Source organism: Oncorhynchus kisutch, linkage group LG10 (genome assembly GCF_002021735.2).
Source record: "Oncorhynchus kisutch isolate 150728-3 linkage group LG10, Okis_V2, whole genome shotgun sequence".
NCBI lineage: Eukaryota > Metazoa > Chordata > Actinopteri > Salmoniformes > Salmonidae > Oncorhynchus > Oncorhynchus kisutch.
Window position 1 is genome coordinate 42,275,860 of NC_034183.2, and position 21,508 is coordinate 42,297,367.

Here is a 21,508-nt window from a genome sequence, read left to right on the forward strand (position 1 = left end):
TTTTTTCACCTCTCTCTGCCTGTAGCCCAACAGGAGGACGATGAGTTTGTGTGTCAGATCGTCTATGTGTTCTACCAGATGGTGTTCCACCAAGCCACCAGGGATGTCATCATTAAGGACACACGTATCCTCCCTCTTACAACCGTAAACCTCAATACAGTTTACATACACTTAGGTTGTAGTCATTAAAACTCGTTTTTCAACCACTCCACAAGTTTCTTGTTAACAAACTATAGTTTTGGCATTTCAGTTAGGACATTTACTTTGTGCATGACACTAGTAATTTTTCCAACAATTGTTTATAGACAGATTATTTCACTTATAATTAATTGTATCACAATTTCAGTGGGTCAGAAGTTGACATACACCAAGTTGACTGTGTCTTTAAACAGCTTGGAAAATTCCAGAAAATTATGTCATGTCTTTAGAAACTTCTGATAGGATAATTGACATAATTTGAGTCAATTGGAGGTGTACCTGTGGATGTATTTCAAGGCCTACCTTCAAACTCAGTGCCTCTTTGTTTGACATCTTGGGAAAATCAAAAGAAATCAGCCAAGACCTCAGAAAAAAGATTGCAGACCTGCACAAGTCTGGTTCATCATTGGGAGCAATTTTCAAACGCCTGAAGTTATCACGTTCATCTGTACAAACATTAGTACACAAGTATTAACACCATGGGACCATGCAGCCGTCATACCACTCAGGAAGGAGACGTTCTGTCTCCTAGAGATAAACATACTTTGGTGCGAAAAGTGCAAATCAATCCCAGAACAACAGCAAAGGACCTTGTGAAGATGCTGGAGGAAACGGGTACAAAAGTATCTATATCCACAGTAAAACGAGTCCTATATCGGCATAACCTGAAATGTCGCTCAGCAAGGAAGAAGCCACTGCTCCAAAACCACCATAAAAAAAGCCAGACTACAGTTTGCAACTGCACATGGGGATAAAGATCGTACCTTTTGGAGAAATTACCTCTGGTCTGATGAAACAAAAATTGAACTGTTTGGCCATAATGACCATCGTTATGTTTGGAGGAAAAATGGAGAGGCTTGCAAGCCAAAGAACACCATCCCAACCGTGAAGCACAGGGTTGGCAGCATCATGTTGTGGGGGTGGTTTGCTGCAGGAGGGACTGGTGCACTTCACAAAATAGATGGCATCAAGAGGTAGGAAAATTATTGTGGATATATTGAAGCAACATCTCAAGACATGAGCTTTGTCGCAAATGGGTCTTCCAAATGGACAATGACCCCAAGCATACTTCCAAAGTTGTGGCAAAATGGCTTAAGGACAACAAAGTCAAGGTATTGGAGTGGACGTCACAAGGCCCTGACCTCAATCCCATAGAACATTTGTGGGCAGAACTGAAAAAAACGTGTGCGAGCAAGGAGGCCTACAAACCTGACTCAGTTACACCAGCTCTGTCAGGAGGAATGGGCCAAAATTCACCCAACTTATTGTGGAAAGCTTGTGGAAGGCTACCCAATGAAAGAAATAAAAGCTGAAATAAATAATTCTCTACTATTATTCTGACATTACACATTCTTAAAATAAAGTGAGGATCTTGTCAGGAACTTTGAAAAACTGAGTGTAAATGTATTTGGCTAAGGTGTATGTAAACTTCCGACTTCAACTGTATATACAGTGCCTTGCGAAAGTATTCGGCCCCCTTGAACTTTGCGACCTTTTGCCACATTTCAGGCTGCAAACATAAAGATATAAAACTGTATTTTTTTGTGAAGAATCAACAAGTGGGACACAATCATGAAGTGGAACGACATTTATTGGATATTTCAAACTTTAACAAATCAAAAACTGAAAAATTGGGCGTGCAACATTATTCAGCCCCTTTACTTTCAGTGCAGCAAACTCTCTCCAGAAGTTCAGTTTTATTTCACCTTTATTTAACCAGGTAGGCTAGTTGAGAACAAGTTCTCATTTGCAACTGCGACCTGGCCAAGATAAAGCATAGCAGTGTGAGCATACAACAAAGAGTTACACATGGAGTAAACAATTAACAAGTCAATAACACAGTAGAAACCAAAGGGGGGGTCTATATACAATGTGTGCAAAAGGCATGAGGAGGTAGGCAAATAATTACAATTTTGCAGATTAACACTGGAGTGATAAAAGATCAGATGGTCATGTACAGGTAGAGATATTGGTGTGCAGAAGAGCAGAAAAGTAAATAAATAAAAACAGTATGGGGATGAGGTAGGTGAAAAGGGTGGGCTATTTACCAATAGACTATGTACAGCTGCAGCGATCGGTTAGCTGCTCAGATAGCTGATGTTTGAAGTTGGTGAGGGAGATGAAAGTCTCCAACTTCAGCGATTTTTGCAATTCGTTCCAGTCACAGGCAGCAGAGTACTGGAACGAAAGGCGGCCAAATGAGGTGTTGGCTTTAGGGATGATCAGTGAGATACACCTGCTGGAGCGCGTGCTACGGATGGGTGTTGCCATCGTGACCAGTGAGCTGAGATAAGGCGGAGCTTTACCTAGCATAGACTTGTAGATGACCTGGAGCCAGTGGGTCTGGCGACGAATATGTAGCGAGGGCCAGCCGACTAGAGCATACAAGTCGCAGTGGTGGGTGGTATAAGGTGCTTTAGTGACAAAACGGATGGCACTGTGATAGACTGCATCCAGTTTGCTGAGTAGAGTGTTGGAAGCCATTTTGTAGATGACATCGCCGAAGTCGAGGATCGGTAGGATAGTCAGTTTTACTAGGGTAAGCTTGGCGGCTTGAGTGAAGGAGGCTTTGTTGCGGAATAGAAAGCCGACTCTTGATTTGATTTTCGATTGGAGATGTTTGATATGAGTCTGGAAGGAGAGTTTGCAGTCTAGCCAGACACCTAGGTACTTATAGACGTCCACATATTCTAGGTCGGAACCATCCAGGGTGGTGATGCTAGTCGGGCATGCAGGTGCAGGCAGCGACCGGTTGAAAAGCATGCATTTGGTTTTACTAGCGTTTAAGAGCAGTTGGAGGCCACGGAAGAGTGTTGTATGGCATTGAAGCTTGTTTGGAGGTTAGATAGCACAGTGTCCAAAGACGGGCCGAAAGTATATAGAATGGTGTCGTCTGCGTAGAGGTGGATCAGGGAATCGCCCGCAGCAAGAGCAACATCATTGATATACACAGAGAAAAGAGTCGGCCCGAGAATTGAACCCTGTGGCACCCCCATAGAGACTGCCAGAGGACCGGACAGCATGCCCTCCGATTTGACACACTGAACTCTGTCTGCAAAGTAATTGGTGAACCAGGCAAGGCAGTCATCCGAAAAACCGAGGCTACTGAGTCTGCCGATAAGAATATGGTGATTGACAGAGTCGAAAGCCTTGGCAAGGTCGATGAAGACGGCTGCACAGTACTGTCTTTTATCGATGGCGGTTATGATGTCGTTTAGTACCTTGAGTGTGGCTGAGGTGCACCCATGACCGGCTCGGAAACCAGATTGCACAGCGGAGAAGGTACGGTGGGATTCGAGATGGTCAGTGACCTGTTTGTTGACTTGGCTTTCGAAGACCTTAGATAGGCAGGGCAGGATGGATATAGGTCTGTAACAGTTTGGGTCCAGGGTGTCTCCCCCTTTGAAGAGGGGGATGACTGCGGCAGCTTTCCAATCCTTGGGGATCTCAGACGAGATGAAAGAGAGGTTGAACAGGCTGGTAATAGGGGTTGCGACAATGGTGGCAGATAGTTTCAGAAATAGAGGGTCCAGATTGTCAAGCCCAGCTGATTTGTACGGGTCCAGGTTTCGCAGCTCTTTCAGAACATCTGCTATCTGGATTTGGGTAAAGGAGAACCTGGAGAGGCTTGGGCGAGGAGCTGCGGGGGGGGCGGAGCTGTTGGCCGAGGTTGAAGTAGCCAGGCGGAAGGCATGGCCAGCCGTTGAGAAATGCTTATTGAAGTTTTCGATAATCATGGATTTATCAGTGGTGACCGTGTTACCTAGCCTCAGTGCAGTGGGCAGCTGGGAGGAGGTGCTCTTGTTCTCCATGGACTTCACAGTGTCCCAGAACTTTTTGGAGTTGGAGCTACAGGATGCAAACTTCTGCCTGAAGAAGCTGGCCTTAGCTTTCCTGACTGACTACGTGTATTGGTTCCGGACTTCCCTGAACAGTTGCATATCACGGGGACTATTCGATGCTATTGCAGTCCGCCACAGGATGTTTTTGTGCTGGTCGAGGGCAGTCAGGTCTGGGGTGAACCAAGGGCTGTATCTGTTCTTAGTTCTGCATTTTTTGAACGGAGCATGCTTATCTAAAATGGTGAGGAAGTTACTTTTAAAGAATGACCAGGCATCCTCAACTGACGGGATGAGGTCAATGTCCTTCCAGGATACCCGGGCCAGGTCGATTAGAAAGGCCTGCTCACAGAAGTGTTTTAGGGAGCGTTTGACAGTGATGAGGGGTGGTCGTTTGACTGCGGCTCCGTAGCGGATACAGGCAATGAGGCAGTGATCGCTGAGATCCTGGTTGAAGACAGCGGAGGTGTATTTGGAGGGCCAGTTGGTCAGGATGACGTCTATGAGGGTGCCCTTGTTTACAGAGTTAGGGTTGTACCTGGTGGGTTCCTTGATGATTTGTGAGAGATTGAGGGCATCTAGCTTAGATTGTAGGACTGGCGGGGTGTTAAGCATATCCCAGTTTAGGTCACCTAACAGAACAAACTCTGAAGCTAGATGGGGGGCGATCAATTCACAAATGGTGTCCAGGGCACAGCTGGGAGCTGAGGGGGGTCGGTAGCAGGCGGCAACCGTGAGAGACTTATTTCTGGAGAGAGTAATTTTCAAAATTAGTAGTTCGAACTGTTTGGGTATGGACCTGGAAAGTATGACATTACTTTGCAGGCTATCTCTGCAGTAAACTGCAACTCCTCCCCCTTTGGCAGTTCTATCTTGACGGAAGATGTTATAGTTGGGTATGGAAATCTCTGAATTTTTGGTGGCCTTCCTGAGCCAGGATTGAGCCAGGATTCAGTGAGGATCTCTGAATGATCCAATGTTGACCTACATGACTAATGATGATAAATACAATCCACCTGTGTGTAATCAAGTCTCCGTATAAATGCACCTGCACTGTGATAGTCTCAGAGGTCCGTTAAAAGCGCAGAGAGCATCATGAAGAACAAGGAACACACCAGGCAGGTCCGAGATACTGTTGTGAAGAAGTTTAAAGCCGGATTTGGATACAAAAAGATTTCCCAAGCTTTAAACATCCCAAGGAGCACTGTGCAAGCGATAATATTGAAAAGGAAGGAGTATCAGACCACTGCAAATCTACCAAGACCTGGCCGTCCCTCTAAACTTTCAGCTCATACAAGGAGAAGACTGATCAGAGATGCAGCCAAGAGGCCCATGATCACTCTGGATGAACTACAGAGATCTAGTCTCTCGATGTGCAAAACTGATAGAGACATACCCCAAGCGACTTACAGCTGTAATCGCAGCAAAAGGTGGCGCTACAAATTATTAACTTAAGGGGGCTGAATAATTTTGCACGCCCAATTTTTCAGTTTTTGATTTGTTAAAAAAGTTTGAAATATCCAATAAATGTCGTTCCACTTCATGATTGTGTCCCACTTGTTGATTCTTCACAAAAAAATACAGTTTTATATCTTTATGTTTGCAGCCTGAAATGTGGCAAAAGGTCGCAAAGTTCAAGGGGGCCGAATACTTTCGCAAGGCACTGTACCTCAGGATACATCAATATATCTACTGTAATTTTACATACAGTATATTGAGATAAACTCGGATAAATATACCTCAATTTCCTCAATATGGCCTCGTTTGCTGCAGTATACTCCAGTTTACCTCAATATGCCACAATATACCTACATTTACCTCGATATAGACCTCAGAATTACTGCCCAAATAACCCTCATATCTTCCTTAATGGCTTTCAATGTAGTCCTTATTTATTTACCCTGTTGTTATTATTGGTTACCATTGTAACACAATTTATCACCCTATATCCCGCCTGCTTCTTCAATGTGTGTTTCCATGGCAACCTCAGTTACCCCATCCATGGCCTCAGTGCTCCACACTGCACAGTCGTGATCTGAGGTGACAGGCATTAAATTACAAATAGCTTGCAGAAATACTGTATTTCATGTTTTCATTTTATGGGGAATATTACAGAGGGATCTCTACCAAGTGGTCTGCCTTGGGCGAGTTATTCTGCTTTACCATATCTCTCTCTCATCACAGGAAATGTAATAGTTGCTCGTTTGGCCACAGGGCAACTGTCTCATGTCTGCTTCCTATAAATTAAAGAGCAAAAGCAGTATTTCCTCTCTCTTGTTTCTTTCTCCCTCTTTCTCCGTAACTGTGATCTTGATTAAAGAGACACTATTGAATGATCTGTTTGAGTAGAAGGAACAGCAAAATGATCCCCCAGAAAGTGTAGAATGCATCCCTCCCTTTCTCTGTTGTCCTCTCCTTGACTCACTCTCTCCAGAGGCTCCCGCCTACCTCATTGACCTGATGCACGACAAGAACGCAGAGATACGCAAAGTCTGTGACAACACACTGGACATCATCGCTGTAAGTATATCTGTTTAGTTAAAACGTATGCAGTAAGCAATTGTGCTTGTTCCCTGCCATTTTGTTAATTTTTGTAGAACACTTCCCCTATTCTGATTATCAGCTGTTGTCAAACACAGACAATTCTCTTCCTCAATAGTGTGCAGTGAATTTTACCAGATGAAAAGCCGAAATGAGTATGTACAGTTGAAGTCGGAAGTTTACATACACCTTAGCCAAATACATTTAAACTCATTTTTTCATTATTCCTGACAATTAATCCTAATACTAATTATTTATTTCATAATATTCCCAATGGGTCAGAAGTTTACATACACTGAATTAGTATTTGGTAGCATTGCCTTTAAATTGTTTAACTTGGATCAAACATTTTGGGTTGCCTTCCACAAGCTTCCCACGATAAGTTGGATGAATTTTGGCCCATTCCTCCTGACAGAGCTGGTGTAACTGAGTCAGGTTTGTAGGCCCTCCTTTCTCGCACACACTTTTTCAGTTCTGCCCACAAATGTTCTATGGGATTGAGGTTAGGGCTTTGTGACGGCCGCTCTAATACCTTGACTTGGTTGTCCTAAAGCCATTTTGCCACAACTTTGGAAGTATGCTTGGGGTCATTGTCCATTTGGAAGACCCATTTGCGACCAAGCTTTAACTTCCTGACTGATGTCTTGAGATGTTGCTTCAATATATCCACATAATTTTCCTTTCCTCATGAGCCATCTATTTTGTGAAGTGCACCAGTCCCTCCTGCAGCAAATCACCCCCACAACATAATGCTGCCACCCCCGTGCTTCACGGTTGGGATGGTGTTCTTTGGCTTGCAAGCCTCCCCATTTTTCCTCCAAAACATAGCAATGGTCATTATGGCCAAACAGTTCTATTTTTGTTTCATCAGACCAGAGGACATTTCTCTAAAAAGTACGATCTTTGTCCCCATGTACAGTTGCAAACCGTAGTCTGGCTTTTTTATGGCGGTTTTGGAGCAGTGGCTTCTTCCTTTCTGAGCGACCTTTCAGGTTATGTCGATATGGGACTCGTTTTACTGTGGATATAGATACTTTTGTACCCGTTTCCTCCAGCATCTTCACATGGTCTTTTGCTGCTGTTCTGGTTTGCACTTTTCGCACCAAATTATGTTAATCTCTAGGAGACCGAACGTGTCTCCTTCCTGAGCGGTATGATGGCTGCGTGGTCCCATGGTGTTTATACTTGTGTACTATTGTTTGTACAGATGAACGTGGTACCTTCAGGCGTTTGGAAATTGCTCCCAAGGATGAACCAGACTTGTGGAGGTCTGCAATTTATTTTCAGAGGTCTTGGCTGATTTCTTTTGATTTTCCCAAGATGTCAAGCAAAGAGGCACTGAGTTTGACGGTACACCTTGAAATACCTCCACAGGTACACCTCCAATTGACTCAAATTATGTCAATTATCCTATCAGAAGCTTCTAAATCCATTACATAATGTTCTGGAATTTCCCAAGCTGTTTAAAGGCACAGTCAACTTAGTGTATGTAAACCAACTGGAAATGTGTTACAGTGAATTCATTATAAGTGAAATAATCTGTCTGTAAACAATTGTTGGAAAAATGACTTGTCATGCACAAAGTAGATGTCCTAACCGACTTGCCAAAACTATAGTTTGTTAACAAGAAATTTGTGGAGTGGTTGAAAAACAAGTTTTAATGACTCCAACCTAAGTGTATGTAAACTTCCAACTGTAATCCTGGCATTTAAAGAATGCTACATTTGAGATATTTCACATAATATAAAACATATTTTCGCATACTCAAGAAGCCTACTATTTAGTTTCTGACATTTTCCTCCCATTCATTTCTAACTGAAACTGGACAGAATGAAAAGCCGGATTTTCTATGTTGTCCTGATCCATCCCTGTTTAATGCAGGCCAGGAAAAACTGTTTTCTAGCCAGGAAAAACTCTAGATAACGGCATAATCAACAATGTACTTGCGAAGATGCATTACTTATCTCTCTAATTGTAACATTTAGATTGAATGGACTGGTACATTCTATTCCTGTGTGGTTATGTCCCAGTCATGGTGTGATCTGTCACAGGCCTGAGATCAGTGTAATTAGCTATAGATTACAGCTGGGTTGTGGAGCTGGTCGTGGGGGAGAGGAAGTGTTTCATTGAAATTATCAGTGAGAACTATTAAGATGTGAACCACATGAAAGACCAGGACAGGCTCTGGAGAGTGTCGTAACAGGACGCGGTTGGTGAGCGAAAAAGCAGACCCTACGCACACACACAAACACACACAAAATCATTAGTTTTCAGAGCTGCAGGCTACCTTAGCAGAGCTGCAGGCTACCTTACCTCATTGTACGTTCTTGAATGTTTCCTCTCTGATCATTGTGTCCACACACACACCCCACAGAGAGAGAAAAATCTACGTATAGATGGTTCTACTAGGTCAGACAGAAGGGTAATTCATGAGGATAATTCTTAGATTCAGGTTCTCTCTGAGGAGGAACATTGGAAATGCCATGAGTACTGTTTTATATCGGCTGGCTCCTTCCCTCTGAGACGTCATTAGCTCAGCTCTCCCGTTATGATGGATTAAGCTTCATATAAAACCCTTACTACAGACTAATGGTCCAGGGGAAGTCAGCCGTGTAGTCATTAAGCCGCTTTAGACGTGATAAATCTGCAGCTTGACAAAAAGTGTCACTGCCACTTTGGGGACGGAGAGCGGCCCTGCGATGTGACAATGGGCCCGTTTGAGGCCTGGGCCTTGGGTGGCTGTCAGTGCCCAGGGGGCTCTGCTTTGCATCTGGATGATTAATTTGCAGGGCCTGGCCGAGTGGAGCACAGCGGCTCAAAGAGGGTCTTTCTCCCAAATGGCCCACGCAGAGAAAGGAAAACAGAATCTGTGTTCCTCCTCAGCCTTCCTCGGCCAAGCTCTACACACACACACAGCCCCATCGCAGTCCCATCCATCTCACCGCGCCAGGTTTTTATTAGTAACAGCATCAGTAGGGTGCAGGCACACAGAGCAGTGCATTGTGGGATGCTGTAGTAGTCTGTGGAGGATCTGGCACTCCCTGCTGAGATGGACCAATATGGTGGTCAGTGGTCCGGCTGGTCCCCCAGCCCTAGCTTACTCCCCGCCAGCCACTCTTCTACAGCCAATTACACTTCCAGTTCAGTTCGGTGGACTCTCTCCGTTTACACAGAGTGCATCTGTTTGCTCCTAAGGCTGGGGTTCAATCAACTGAAGATGGTGGATTTCCATATAGTGCTTTCAGTGTGTGTGCATGCCTGCCTGTGTGCTTGCATTCATGTGTATGACTGTCTGTTTTTATCTGTGTGTGTGAACCTCCAGTAACCCATACTCCTCTCTCGCGCTCTCTGTTGCTCTCTCTCGTGCTCTGTCGCTCTCTCGCGCGCTCTGTCGCTCTCTCGCGCGCTCTGTCGCTCTCTCTCCCGCTCTGTCGCTCTCTCTCCCGCTCTGTCGCTCTCTTGCGCGCTGTTGCTCTCTTGCGCGCTCTGTCGCTCTCTCTCCCGCTCTGTCGCTCTCTTGCGCGCTCTGTCGCTCTCTCGCGTGCTCTGTCGCTCTCTCTCCCGCTCTGTCGCTCTCTCTCCCGCTCTGTCGCTCTCTCTCCCGCTCTGTCGCTCTCTCTCCCGCTCTGTCGCTCTCTCTCGCGCTCTGTCGCTCTCTCTCGCGCATTCTGTCGCGCACTCTGTCGCTCTCTCTTCCTGCTGTAGGAGTATGATGAAGAGTGGGGGAGGAAGATCCAGAGTGAGAAGTTCCGCTGGCACAACTCCCAGTGGTTAGAGATGGTGGACAACAGAGCCATGGGAGACGACGGAGAACCATTCATGTACGGAGACGACGGGGAACCTTTCATGCACAACGGAGACATTCTGGAGAGACCCGACCTCTTCTACAGTGCAGGTACTGAGGGAAGCAGAAACACTCAGCAGCGACTCAACCTCTTCTACAGTGCAGGTACGGCGGGAGGGAGGCAGGTAGGGGAGAGTGGGGTTGAACCATTTTTTTTTACATTCAATATCACTTTTTAAAATATTTTTTTTTACATTCAGTCAAGGGAAATATAGTATTTGTTCTCACGAAGATCTCTACATACATTTCAGGATGTTGTGTGTCCCTGGAAATAATCAGAAGTCATGTAAACATTCGTTTTTTTAAAACCTAGCTTGTCCCCAAAAAAAGTTAACAGAAAGTTAAGCCACCTTCAAATTTCTGTACTGAATGAAATATTTACCACTACCTTGTTTTAACCATGTCTATCTTTAGTTCCCAAACAAAATTCAAATCATTCACAATCGCTTTTTGTCATTTTAATAATTTTAAGCATCTTTTAACACCGGCTTATAACACCTGACAAACACTTTTTTAAACACTTATCATACATAGGCTAGGGCCTGTTACCTCCTATCCCAGCAATAAGGCCTTGCATTACGCCTGGGAAGAAAACACTTGGCGCTCAACTTGCCATTGGCTCAACCATTGGATCAAACTTACCCCATGGCCATTGGCTTAACTTACGCAAGGCAAACATTTTGACTATATTAACCCACACAGGTTTATGAACTTATATTGAAGCTTATAGAGAACCCAACTGATGTATACAACAACAACAAAATAATGATCAACTTGGCTTTAGATACAAGCATCATGAAACCACTAACACAAATTAATTTGACTTGGTAAAAATATGTTTTTTGGACCTAACTTGCTTACCACTTTTTCCGTCATAGACTCCATGAAATGATGACCTCTTCCTAAATATTTGGTCAAATTATTTATTTTCTGTGTGGTTTCCTTGAAACAAGGGTGGCTCTACTTACCCCTTTGGCTCAACTTACCCCACGCTCCCCTACCGAGGGAGGGAGGTAGAGAAGGAGAAAGGGGGGCAAAGACCTGACCTCTTCTACAGCGCAGGTACAGAGAGAAAGAGGAGGAGGGTGGGAGAGGGGTAAAGAGCGAGAGTGGGATACTGGAGAGACTCAACCTCTTCCACAGTGCAGGTACGGAGAGCGAGAGTTGAGACACTCAATAGAAAACTGGTCTCTAACTTAAGAGTTGTATGTCTCTCCCCAGATGGGATCATCCCAGCAGACAGTACCATCAGCCCAGAGTTCTTCATAGGCTACCAGAATGGAGACATGGGCCAGGCTGGAGGCTTCCCAGGCAGGTGAGCTCAGAGTAGGTCAGGGGTTGGACTGCACCTCTATCCCCATCCCCTAGAGGCTCCTCTTGGCGGTGAGCTGCATCTTTCCCCCCTCCACCCCACCATCCACTGGAGAACCACAGCAGGGCTGGTTGTCTTTCTCCTGCATTAACATTTACATTTGAGTAATTTAGCAGACACTCTTATCCAGAGCAACCTACAGTCATGTAGGCCACATGGGACTGACAGGCTGTCCTGAAGCAGGACAATGACCCCATAGCAAACTGTCTCAGCCTCAGTCTCTGCTGCTTGGTGAACGGTGTTATTCTTCTCCAGTATTCGCTGATCTTTGTTATTGAACCAGGGGCAGAGGCTGTGTCAACAGTCCTCTACTATCCCAGAAGGCCATCAACAGCAATACTGGAGCTTTGAGAATAAACACACACTCTGCTCTACAGTGTTGAGGCTCAGATACAGTCTGCAATGAAATAAATATTTATATTTATCATAAAACAAATATTATCCTTTGATTTTTGCTGTCTTAAACAGGCCTAATATGTAAAGTTGAAGTCATTTGACATGCTGTTAAAATGATGAATGGGTGAGGAAATGGGGAGTTTTTTAAGTCATTTGTCTTTTTTATTATCAAACATCTTGCGTGCCATAAATGTTTTTTCCTGTCGGAGTATGTTTGTGTTGACTGCTGTTGAGAGGCTTGCTGTGTAGAGCAGATAGCAGGACAATGCGCTGAATCCATGCAACAGTTATTTCAGCTTTCAAATGGATGAAGGAGAGGGGAGGGAGGTAAGGAGAAACCGATAGCAAAGAGAGAGCGAGGGAAGGGAACGGAGAGAGAGCAAGCGAGTAGGAGGCTTTTTCCCCAAATTTCTTTGTAACTGATACCTTTTAAATATACTGAGCAAGCTGGGGGAATTGGCATCTGTAAGAGTGTTTTAATTTGGCCAGTGTACTCTGGAGTGGTCCAGGTTAACACAATAATCAAAGCCAGCTCCAGCGCTTATTTAAAACTGTGTGAAACATGGTGTGAATGGGGTCTTTTAAATGGGTTTAATACAATCACTGTTATTTGTATAAATATCATAATGAGCTATTTTATATGAACTATATAAAATGTCTCTAGTCCCGGGTCGGTGGGAAGGAGCAGGTCCTTTATTTTAAAGAAAGTTCAAATAAGTCCCAGAAGCCTCAGGTGGGCCAGGCGACAGAGGCGAAGCGAGGGTGCCGTTCGTGTCCCCGTGTGGAAAGAGAAGTGTCTGGGTTTTACTAGAGGTGCACAACAGCATGAGATTGGAGGGTTTCTGATCCCCCCCACAACACGCGGACAGGCAAATCAATGAGCGCTTTGAAAGGACTGTCAGTGATTGACAGTCAAGAGTGTTAAGGAATGTAAAACTAAAGGAAAACAGAACGGCGTTGCAATCAGGTGAGACGGAAAAAGAGGGGGAGGGGGGAGCTGGTTATTTAGCACTTGTGTAGTGGGTAGCTGTAACCTGAGGAGTGACAGCCAGGGGAGAGATCAAAGCATCTCGGGTGAGAGGGCCGGGCGAGGTGGGAGGGGACAGACGTATGAGGGAGCAGAGGGTCAGGGGAGCAAAAAAAGGAAAAAGGGCCTGCTTCTCTTCCTGTGCACTATGATCTCTGTAGAATGTGTCCCCATACCTCCCCCCCGGTTCACTGGGGCCTGTAGTACCAGGGTGGAAAAACGAGGGCCCTTTGTCTGCTAACATAACCCTCCCTTTCTTAAAATGTCACAACACACACGCATGCCTGGAATGGAGGTGAGAGACGAGCTGATTTACATGTCTCGTATGAGGAAGTGTGTGAGTGAGTTGTTGATCAACTGACCCTCTTTATCGTAACGTGCGCATTTTAAACCAGTGGTATTCAAACTTTTTTGGAAACCCATTTTTCCCCCAAAGAAAAACCCCACTACACTCCAAATCTAATGACACAACCTTAAAATCTGTACATTTGGATCTTTACATCAACAGGACATCTAATCTCATCAAAATAATTCCATTTACTCAATAAATCCTGCAGCAGTTCCATCGCTACCCCGACATTTGAATACCACTGTGTTAATCCTTTCCTCATCACCACCAGAACCAGACTGCAGGCCCTGACCTGAGGTCAGGTTGTGTCTCTCTCTTTTTCCCAGGCCCAGGGTGTAGTCAGACAGATGGTCAGTGAGGCAGGCAGGATTTCCAGGTAGGCTGTGAGGTAGGCAGTCAGACAGTGCTATCAAGACAGGCTGTGAGGCAGGCAAGCTATCCAGGCAGGTTGTGAGGCAGTCAGACAGTGCTATCAAGGCAGCCTGTGAGGCAGCAAGCTATCCAAGCAGGTTGTCTGACTCAGAGCGCTGGTGTTTCTCCAGTGTTTCTCTTAGCCTCCTTTAGCCTGCCTCTCAAATCCCCCCTGACAGCCGAGCAGAGATTAAAAATACATATTCCTGCCCAGTGAGGTAGAGGTTGGGAAGGGGCACGAGGAAGAGGGGGTGGTACAGCGTGTGTAACTGATCACTGGAAGTGATTTGGGCTAAAAACAACACATGATTATGGGAGCTCACAGGGGCAAAGCAAACAGCTCGTATTTTAATGAGCCTTAGGATGTCGGCCCGGCCAGCCAACAACTGACAGTGTATAGACCGAGAGAAAAGGATTGAGGGTGGAGTGCAAGAGAAGGGGACATGCTGTCGTTTGTCGAGGGGCAGTTTATCCATCACGCTGTTTGGTTAATTCACCCAGTCCGAGGTAACAAGACGGTCATGTTGACCCCACTGCACAGCTGAACGGTCAGACCAGCTGGTCACAGCAGAGAGACGACCAACCGTGAAATCGTCCAGCCTTGCTTCCTCTGTATCCACATCCCCATAGTAACTGATTTGTATGGTTGTAGCTACAGCCCCTTTATCATCCCCCAAATAGGCTGGGGTTGCTGGAGGGGTGGAATGAGGGCATGCAGGTTAGACAGGTCTGGCTGTTGGTCTCTAACGGAGCTGTGTTTTGACATTTAGCTGTTTTTATGTAGTTGGCTCACTGGCTGCCTCCACTGTTTACCCCTGCAGCTACAGGTGCCCTGTCACAGAGCTTCATTGTTATGTCAGAACCCTGTATTAGAGCAGATTAATATTGAGTAAAGTTTTTAAAGATCTTTCACTTAACGTTCAATTATACTACGAAGCCTTTTACCATGTTTTGTTTGTGTCCTTGTATGTTTCACTGTCTCAGAATGCCACCTAGTGGGGGTATTTAGAACCATCTCACATGATGTCGACTCGTGTGTGTGTGTGTGTTTCTAACCCTTCAGTATGAATATCGATGTGTTTAGACAGTCGACGGTGACCTCTGGACAGCGCCCCGCCACAGCTTCCGGCTTCCGGCCAGAGCAGTTCTTCTACAGCTAGGCTGGAATCGGCCTCCAGATCAAATTGGGTTCAATACACCGCACAGACTGACAACAGCTATCCTCCGTGTAGCTCGCTACGCTATGCTGTGTAGTGATGAGCGTATCAACACTACTACTGTGTGTTTAACAGCTAGTCGCTTCAAGTGCTCTATTCCAAACTCTAGCAGTGATGATGTTGCTGTTTTATTGAATGCTAACATTACATCTTAAGCTACCCAAACGCTTTTCTGGAAAACAAATATTTTTCTAGTTAAGGTCATAAAAAATGTCAATTTGTTTTGAGCTTTAATTGGAATATATTTGCATATATCTCAATGTGTTCACTATAAGTATGTACCATAATACAAGAACACATACTTAAGACTAAAGTTAACTTATACAGGATGAGCGCTGCTTTGTTTCCATAGGATGTTTTCCACACATGACATTTCCGAAGTAGAGGTGGTTGGTTGGTGTGAGTCTTATTCTAATAGTCCAGTGACTGTGACGGTCCTTTTTATAGGTGACCTCATTCATGAGACTGACAGTTTTACTTTGCCTTTGTACAAACATTCAGTAATTATGTTTAATTAACTGTTTTCTTTTATATAAATTAACAATTTGTTGTGTTGTCTCTTCATTGTGCCTGGTGCTCGTCAGAACACATTTTTCTGTGGTGCAATATTTAAAATAAAAGTGTTGAAAACGGACATTGTTTGAGGTGACCATTCCTTGTACCGTCCTTGGCACCCTCAAAGATGATCAAAGAAAAGGGTATAAAATAAATCATAAAAATACTGAGCTATATTGTATGCTCATTGTTTTGAAAATTAGTTTATACTTGTGCAATTGCTCAGAAATAGATTTTGTTTAACAAATACTAAAAACAATTCTCAAAAAGATACGTGTCAAAATTAATGGCACCCGTTAAAATGTAAATATTATTTTTTTAAAGGTCCAATACAGCTGTTTTTATCTCCATATCAAATCATATTGAGTATGATGTCACCATGGAATGCCAAAACTACATCCCACCAAAACAGGCAGAAATTTCAGGCGGTCTTTTCAAACAGCTCTGACACCAAAAGGGCATTATCATAATTTCACAGTATTATCCCAACCTCATAGTGTAAGTATATATTAAACAGAACTGCACTGGGCCTTTAAGTTCATCTCATTTCAACCATTTATACTCGACGAAAATGGCCTATATGGATAGGGATACATTTCAATGTTTCTTACAGAATAAATATTGAAAGGGAACAGTTTGGAGATAATGGGGAAATTATTAGACCAAAGGTGAGTACACAACAGTTCACCTGACACGACTGAATCCAAACATTACACTGTTGATTTTATGTGCATTTTACATTTACTATACTTTTCACTGCATTTGTTGATAATGAAATCTGAAAATACTCTGGATACATTCAGTAACATAAGACTTCCTGGAAAATGTGGGGTAGGTGCAATAAGACAAAAACATAAGGGTTTGAGTAAGAGGACTAACTGGTGTTTCCAAGTGGCCACACACCTCTTCAAAGTATGTGATTTCAATGCACTTTTATGACTCAAAGAAGAGTCTTCAACCATAAGGTACTTATGCCGTAGAGGAAACAGAGCAAGCTTAAATATTTAGTCTTGCCCTCTGAATGGCGCACACACACAATCCATGTCTCAATTGTCTAGAGGCTTAAAAATCCTTCTATAACCTTTCTCCTTCGACACTGAGGTGGATTTAACAAGTGACATCAGTAAGGGATCTTAGCTTTCACCTGGATTCTGTCTGTCATGGAAAGAGCTGGTGTACCTAATGTTCTGTACACTCAGTATTTGTATTATACAGTCTTTATCAAGGGTGGCAATCATTTTGTTTATCCATGAACAATTTTAGAGTCTGAGAAACTAGAAAATACTGTATGAAGTCTAGAAAAACCAGCCAGCCGTCCAGTGCTAGTGTGTTATTTATTTAAATAAAATAACCTTTTTATAGGCAAATGAAGCACATTTAATGCGTTTGCCTTCCTTTAGCACTGAAGGGTTAATAGCCGAGTTTATGGAGCACAAAAGTAGCTGAAAACAATCAATTAATTACATTTATCTAGCAATTAACTGTTAAATATAGAGTGAATATGCACAGCCCCTTCCCAAATTGCCAGTGTAAAATGTTATGTACAGGCACTGGATGATGTTGACATTTCAACACAGCTAAAGGTTATTCAGAAATAAAGACACTAGACCAGTCTCCATAGCAACCACGTCCATTGGAAATGGCTTATCCTTCTTCATGGAATCAATGCAGTAGGCCTACGTATATACAGTATAATAATATACTCCTCAAATCATGATGCCTTTGGATGTATCTTATTGGGATAGCTGTACATAGAACAGAAAATCCCTAAACCCTCCATATGTAGAACCCTCCCATTGCTACTCAGACCGATTCAATATACGGCAGTGTTCTTCATTTAATATTGAACAACTTAAACGGGCATATATCAAACTGTTCTCAAATCATCTAAAATACATTTAAAAATCTATGACACAAATGAAGTTCAAGCCACACAATTGCAATAGTCAATTTGATGTTTTCCTTGGTTCTGAATTTGATAATCCATTTATGGCCATATCTCACCACATTGATCTTCTCACAAACACAATTGTATACATTCTTATTTTACCAGTTTTATGGAAACTTTTTTTTTTTTTACAGTGAAGGCAATCTCAGTCGGTTTCCACAACAGCAAGGGTATAGTCTATCACCTTTCCATACTCCTCACAATTACAGTGATCCTTTCATCCTTTATTCTCTGTGTGACATCAGGCCCCTCACTTTGTCACCACTCTCTTATAGGTTATGACTACCTGGGTAACGCTGCACCATCTTCTCCACTCCCAACTCCTCCACCACCAGGTCCCGGATCTCCTTCACACAGTCCCGGGCCTTGGGGGCAGGCTCCCCAGCCTGGAGGGCCTCTTTGGCTCAGCAGGGAGGGTGGCCGGGGCTGTGGAGGGACGACATTCACATTGGCTGCTGATGCTATGTTTGAATCAGAACATGCAGTGACTTCAACACTAGGCGTTAACAGAGAAGCTAATGTTGCTTCAGCGACATGGTTAAGGGGAACAGGGTCCACCCTCTGATACTTCTATAAGGGGCTCGGTGGTGATGCTGACAGGTGATTCACTCACACTGACCTCTAATGCAAGGTCAGAGGTCACAGAAACACTAATCTCCTCTACTGCTTAGTGACACTTTGACCTCCTTGGCCGGGGCTGCTGCTCCTGACTCCACTGTAACATCTTCATTAGGGGTCTAAATGTGTGACGGGGGCCAACTCGCTATCTGTAACCAAGTCCTCATCCCCATCATCGGGGATGGATGGGGCTGTCACAGGCACCTCCACATCTTTGGTCTCTACTGCTGCAGCAAGTCTAGAGTCTGCATGTGGCACCGTTACAGGCTTCTCACCACTAGAGGTCACTGTGAGGAGGACTGCTCTCTCTATCAGCTTTTGGCTCAGTAGTGGTGATCGTGAGAGAAGCCACGCCACTGAATCTTCAACAACTACTGGGTCAATGACAGCTACATGGTTGACAACACAAACAGGGACAGGAGATGTGGGTCAGGGACAGGATCCGGACTGGGGGAAGGAGCTTTGTTTTGTGCTACTGTGGTTGGGTGTCTACTTCAATGGATGTCTCTGCCTCGGTCGGTGTCCCTACTTTCTCTTTTTCAACAGCGACTGGCTCTTCTACCGTCACTATTTCAGGGGCAATTGGATTGTCTACGTCAACTGGAGGGCCTGTGTCAGCATGAGTGGTCTAAGAGCAGGAATGTCCACTTTTGCTGCCTCAGTTAGGACAGGGATGTCCACTTGTGCTGTTTCCGTGGTAGCAGGACTAGCCACTTTATCTGTCTCGGCTGGGACTGGAGAGTCCCATTGAACGATCTCAGTTGGTTCTCTATACAACAAGAGTACCGTCTACCTGGCTGGCATGAAAATGAGCCAGGAGAAAAGCGTCCTCCATTTGCTATTTAATTGCATAGGTGACATGTATTTTTTGCTGCTGCCCCTGTTTTATTATCACTTGTGAATGATGCCCAGCTTAAGGCAAAAAAGAAACAGCACACGTTTTTTTTTTTGTTGCAACTTTTTAAAATCATGGTCACACACTTCGTGTAGCCTAGCCCATACTCCCATAGGCTTGTATCGCAACAAGTGGCCAAATAACTTCTTAAAATGAAGCACATTAATCCACGTTACAACGGGTGTAGAGCCTAACTGGCATACACACACAGCGCATGTGTCAAGTTTAGGAAAGATCATTTTCACCTTAAAATGCACCTTGATAATAAGACCTATAATAAAAATGCATAATCGCATTTGCAGCCTACTGGCGTGTGCACATTGTTGCGTTTATAATGTAAGAAAAAACAGTTTATCAACATCGTAAGTTAAACGCTCTCATCTGTTGTGTCAGGCTCATTGCTTAAAGCATTTTTTTTTTATGCTAGTGGTTGTACTCATTTGGGATCTATCGCATCCCACAACCGTCAGACTATATTTTGAATATTTATTTCTCGCACAGAATAGGTCAAATGTTGTATTTTTGGAATAGTATATTGACATAGGCTAGTGCTTTTGCTATTCATTAGGCCTACACAGCTTGTTGGCTGTAAAAAATTAAATGTGGACAGTTCTTTCAATATCTTCAGTATGTGCCTCGGAAGATGTGTCTGTCTTCATTTGTAGCCTGTAATAAAGACCCTATCACGTGACAGAGAGCCGTGTGAATGAGAGGTGCTTCAGTACGCAGCAGGGAGAAGGGAATTATAATTATAATATTCATCCCAAGGGCATAACGGCCCCTGGCCGCAAAAGGAATTGACTTTTTCAGGGGGCATTATGGCCACACAAAGGGGATGTAGCCAGGAAATTCGAGGCATTATCAAGTGCTTGTCAAATTGTGAATGAGGGACTGAAGTACCTTTCATGCACATTTTTTCAAATCATCATTAGAGTTGTATCATGCAGCCTTAGAATGTGCTAAAAATGAAATCACAAATGATGCATATATGCTGTTTCTTTGTTTACTGCTCAACACAGAATAGCCACATGTGCGCACTCCCTCAGGTCTTTTGGAGAAATTATCCTTTCTATTTTCTTCAGCTATGTTCAATTGTATTCTTCATTCTATAAAATAATCTAAAAATAATGCCACTAAATTCTAAGCAAATCTTGTCTGCTAAATGAACTAATGTAGCCCACAGCCATATGGCATCGCCAGATCAGAGTATGCTATTCTGCTCTTCTGAAATAGACTACATTTTCTAGATATCATGTTTCTTTAGACCTGTCTAAAATAACTAATGGATTTATTGTGATGATCTAGGCTATATTACATGGATTTATTAGACTTTTTCAAATGTAGATGTTCCAAAGGTCTGCATCAGTGACTTGTAGGCTGTGTGTGGAAGCCGGGAGATGCTAAATGTGTTTATGTTAAGTAACGGTCAAATACTGAGAACAGCAGTTATTTGCGTGACGCCACAGCCCTATCCTTGTGCACCCCCACCGACCACCGGGCCATTGCCCTGAAGAGGAGAGGCGGGCTGGGCTGTTACCTCGGCTTCGGGCTGGGTCTGGAGCTGTCCGGGGAAGCCTAGCATCCTGGCTGGGTTGCTGGGGTGGAGATTATGCTGGAGCAGCTGGACTGGCTCAGGAGGTCTCTGGTGTCTGTGAACAGATTGTGTTTCTTCAGCCTGGCTGCCTCCTCCACCACTGTAGAGCAAACAGAGACGTGTTTAAAAGCACGCGCACTAATAATATTGGTGTGGGTGAGCAGAGAGAGTAACATTGTAGTAATACCTCAAATATGTATTACAATTGAATACGATACAAATGAATAACTCCAATATCTAGCAGAAACAATACCTTTGATGACTTCCTTGTCCAGACTCTGCAGCAAAATGCCCTCATAGATATTGTGAACATGGACAAAGTTGGAATAGTCTGCATAGATGAACTGTTTAAGACCCTGCAGCTCCTAAAGACACAGAAACAACCATTTCAACCTGCGATTTTCTAAACAATAATGAGATTTCAGGACACAAAAAAATATGTAAAGGCCTGTGCTCTCAAAAGACTTATTTTGGGGGCATTATAATTTATGCTGGCTTTCTCCCTATTTTCTTGAGGGTTTTGAAGGCTAGCTGAGAGACACTGTTTTGCAGGTGTGTAGCAACTGATAATGTAATAAAATACCAATAATGGAAGAGGAGCTAATAATGTAAGAACTTTTGCTGGCTCTCACAGATCAAAGGATTCATATGAGGCAAATGTATACAGTGGGGCAAAAAAGTATTTAGTCACCAATTGTTCAAGT

General features: G+C 43.9%; 2 protein-coding genes across 9 annotated transcripts in view; one reads left to right on the forward strand and one right to left on the reverse strand.

Moving 5' to 3' along the window:
• The window catches only part of LOC109898157 (kinesin-associated protein 3), a 54,553-nt gene extending 38,725 nt beyond the window's left edge, over positions 1–15,828 (forward strand). For 3 of the 8 annotated variants that reach the window (XM_020492990.2, XM_031833717.1, XM_031833715.1), the window contains 5 exons: positions 26–124; positions 6,472–6,557; positions 10,284–10,527; positions 11,644–11,737; positions 15,041–15,828. In XM_020492990.2, the coding sequence (XP_020348579.1) occupies positions 26–124; positions 6,472–6,557; positions 10,284–10,527; positions 11,644–11,737; positions 15,041–15,137 (620 nt within the window). In that variant the 3' untranslated portion in view covers positions 15,138–15,828. Of the gene's footprint in view, positions 1–25; positions 125–6,471; positions 6,558–9,773; positions 10,528–11,643; positions 11,738–15,040 lie in introns of all 8 variants that reach the window. The other 5 variants (XM_031833714.1, XM_031833716.1, XR_004211243.1 and 2 more) reach the window with 4 other exon arrangements.
• Positions 15,829–17,064: 1,236 nt separating this feature from the next.
• LOC109898158 (protein Niban 1-like) overlaps positions 17,065–21,508 on the reverse strand; it is a 40,908-nt gene continuing 36,464 nt past the window's right edge. Inside the window, exons 13-15 of the mRNA XM_020492995.2 lie at positions 21,058–21,169; positions 20,748–20,904; positions 17,065–18,123 (exon numbers count right to left, since the gene is read on the reverse strand). Of these exons, the coding sequence (XP_020348584.1) occupies positions 20,786–20,904; positions 21,058–21,169 (231 nt within the window). The 3' untranslated portion in view covers positions 17,065–18,123; positions 20,748–20,785. The remainder of the gene's footprint in view (positions 18,124–20,747; positions 20,905–21,057; positions 21,170–21,508) is intronic.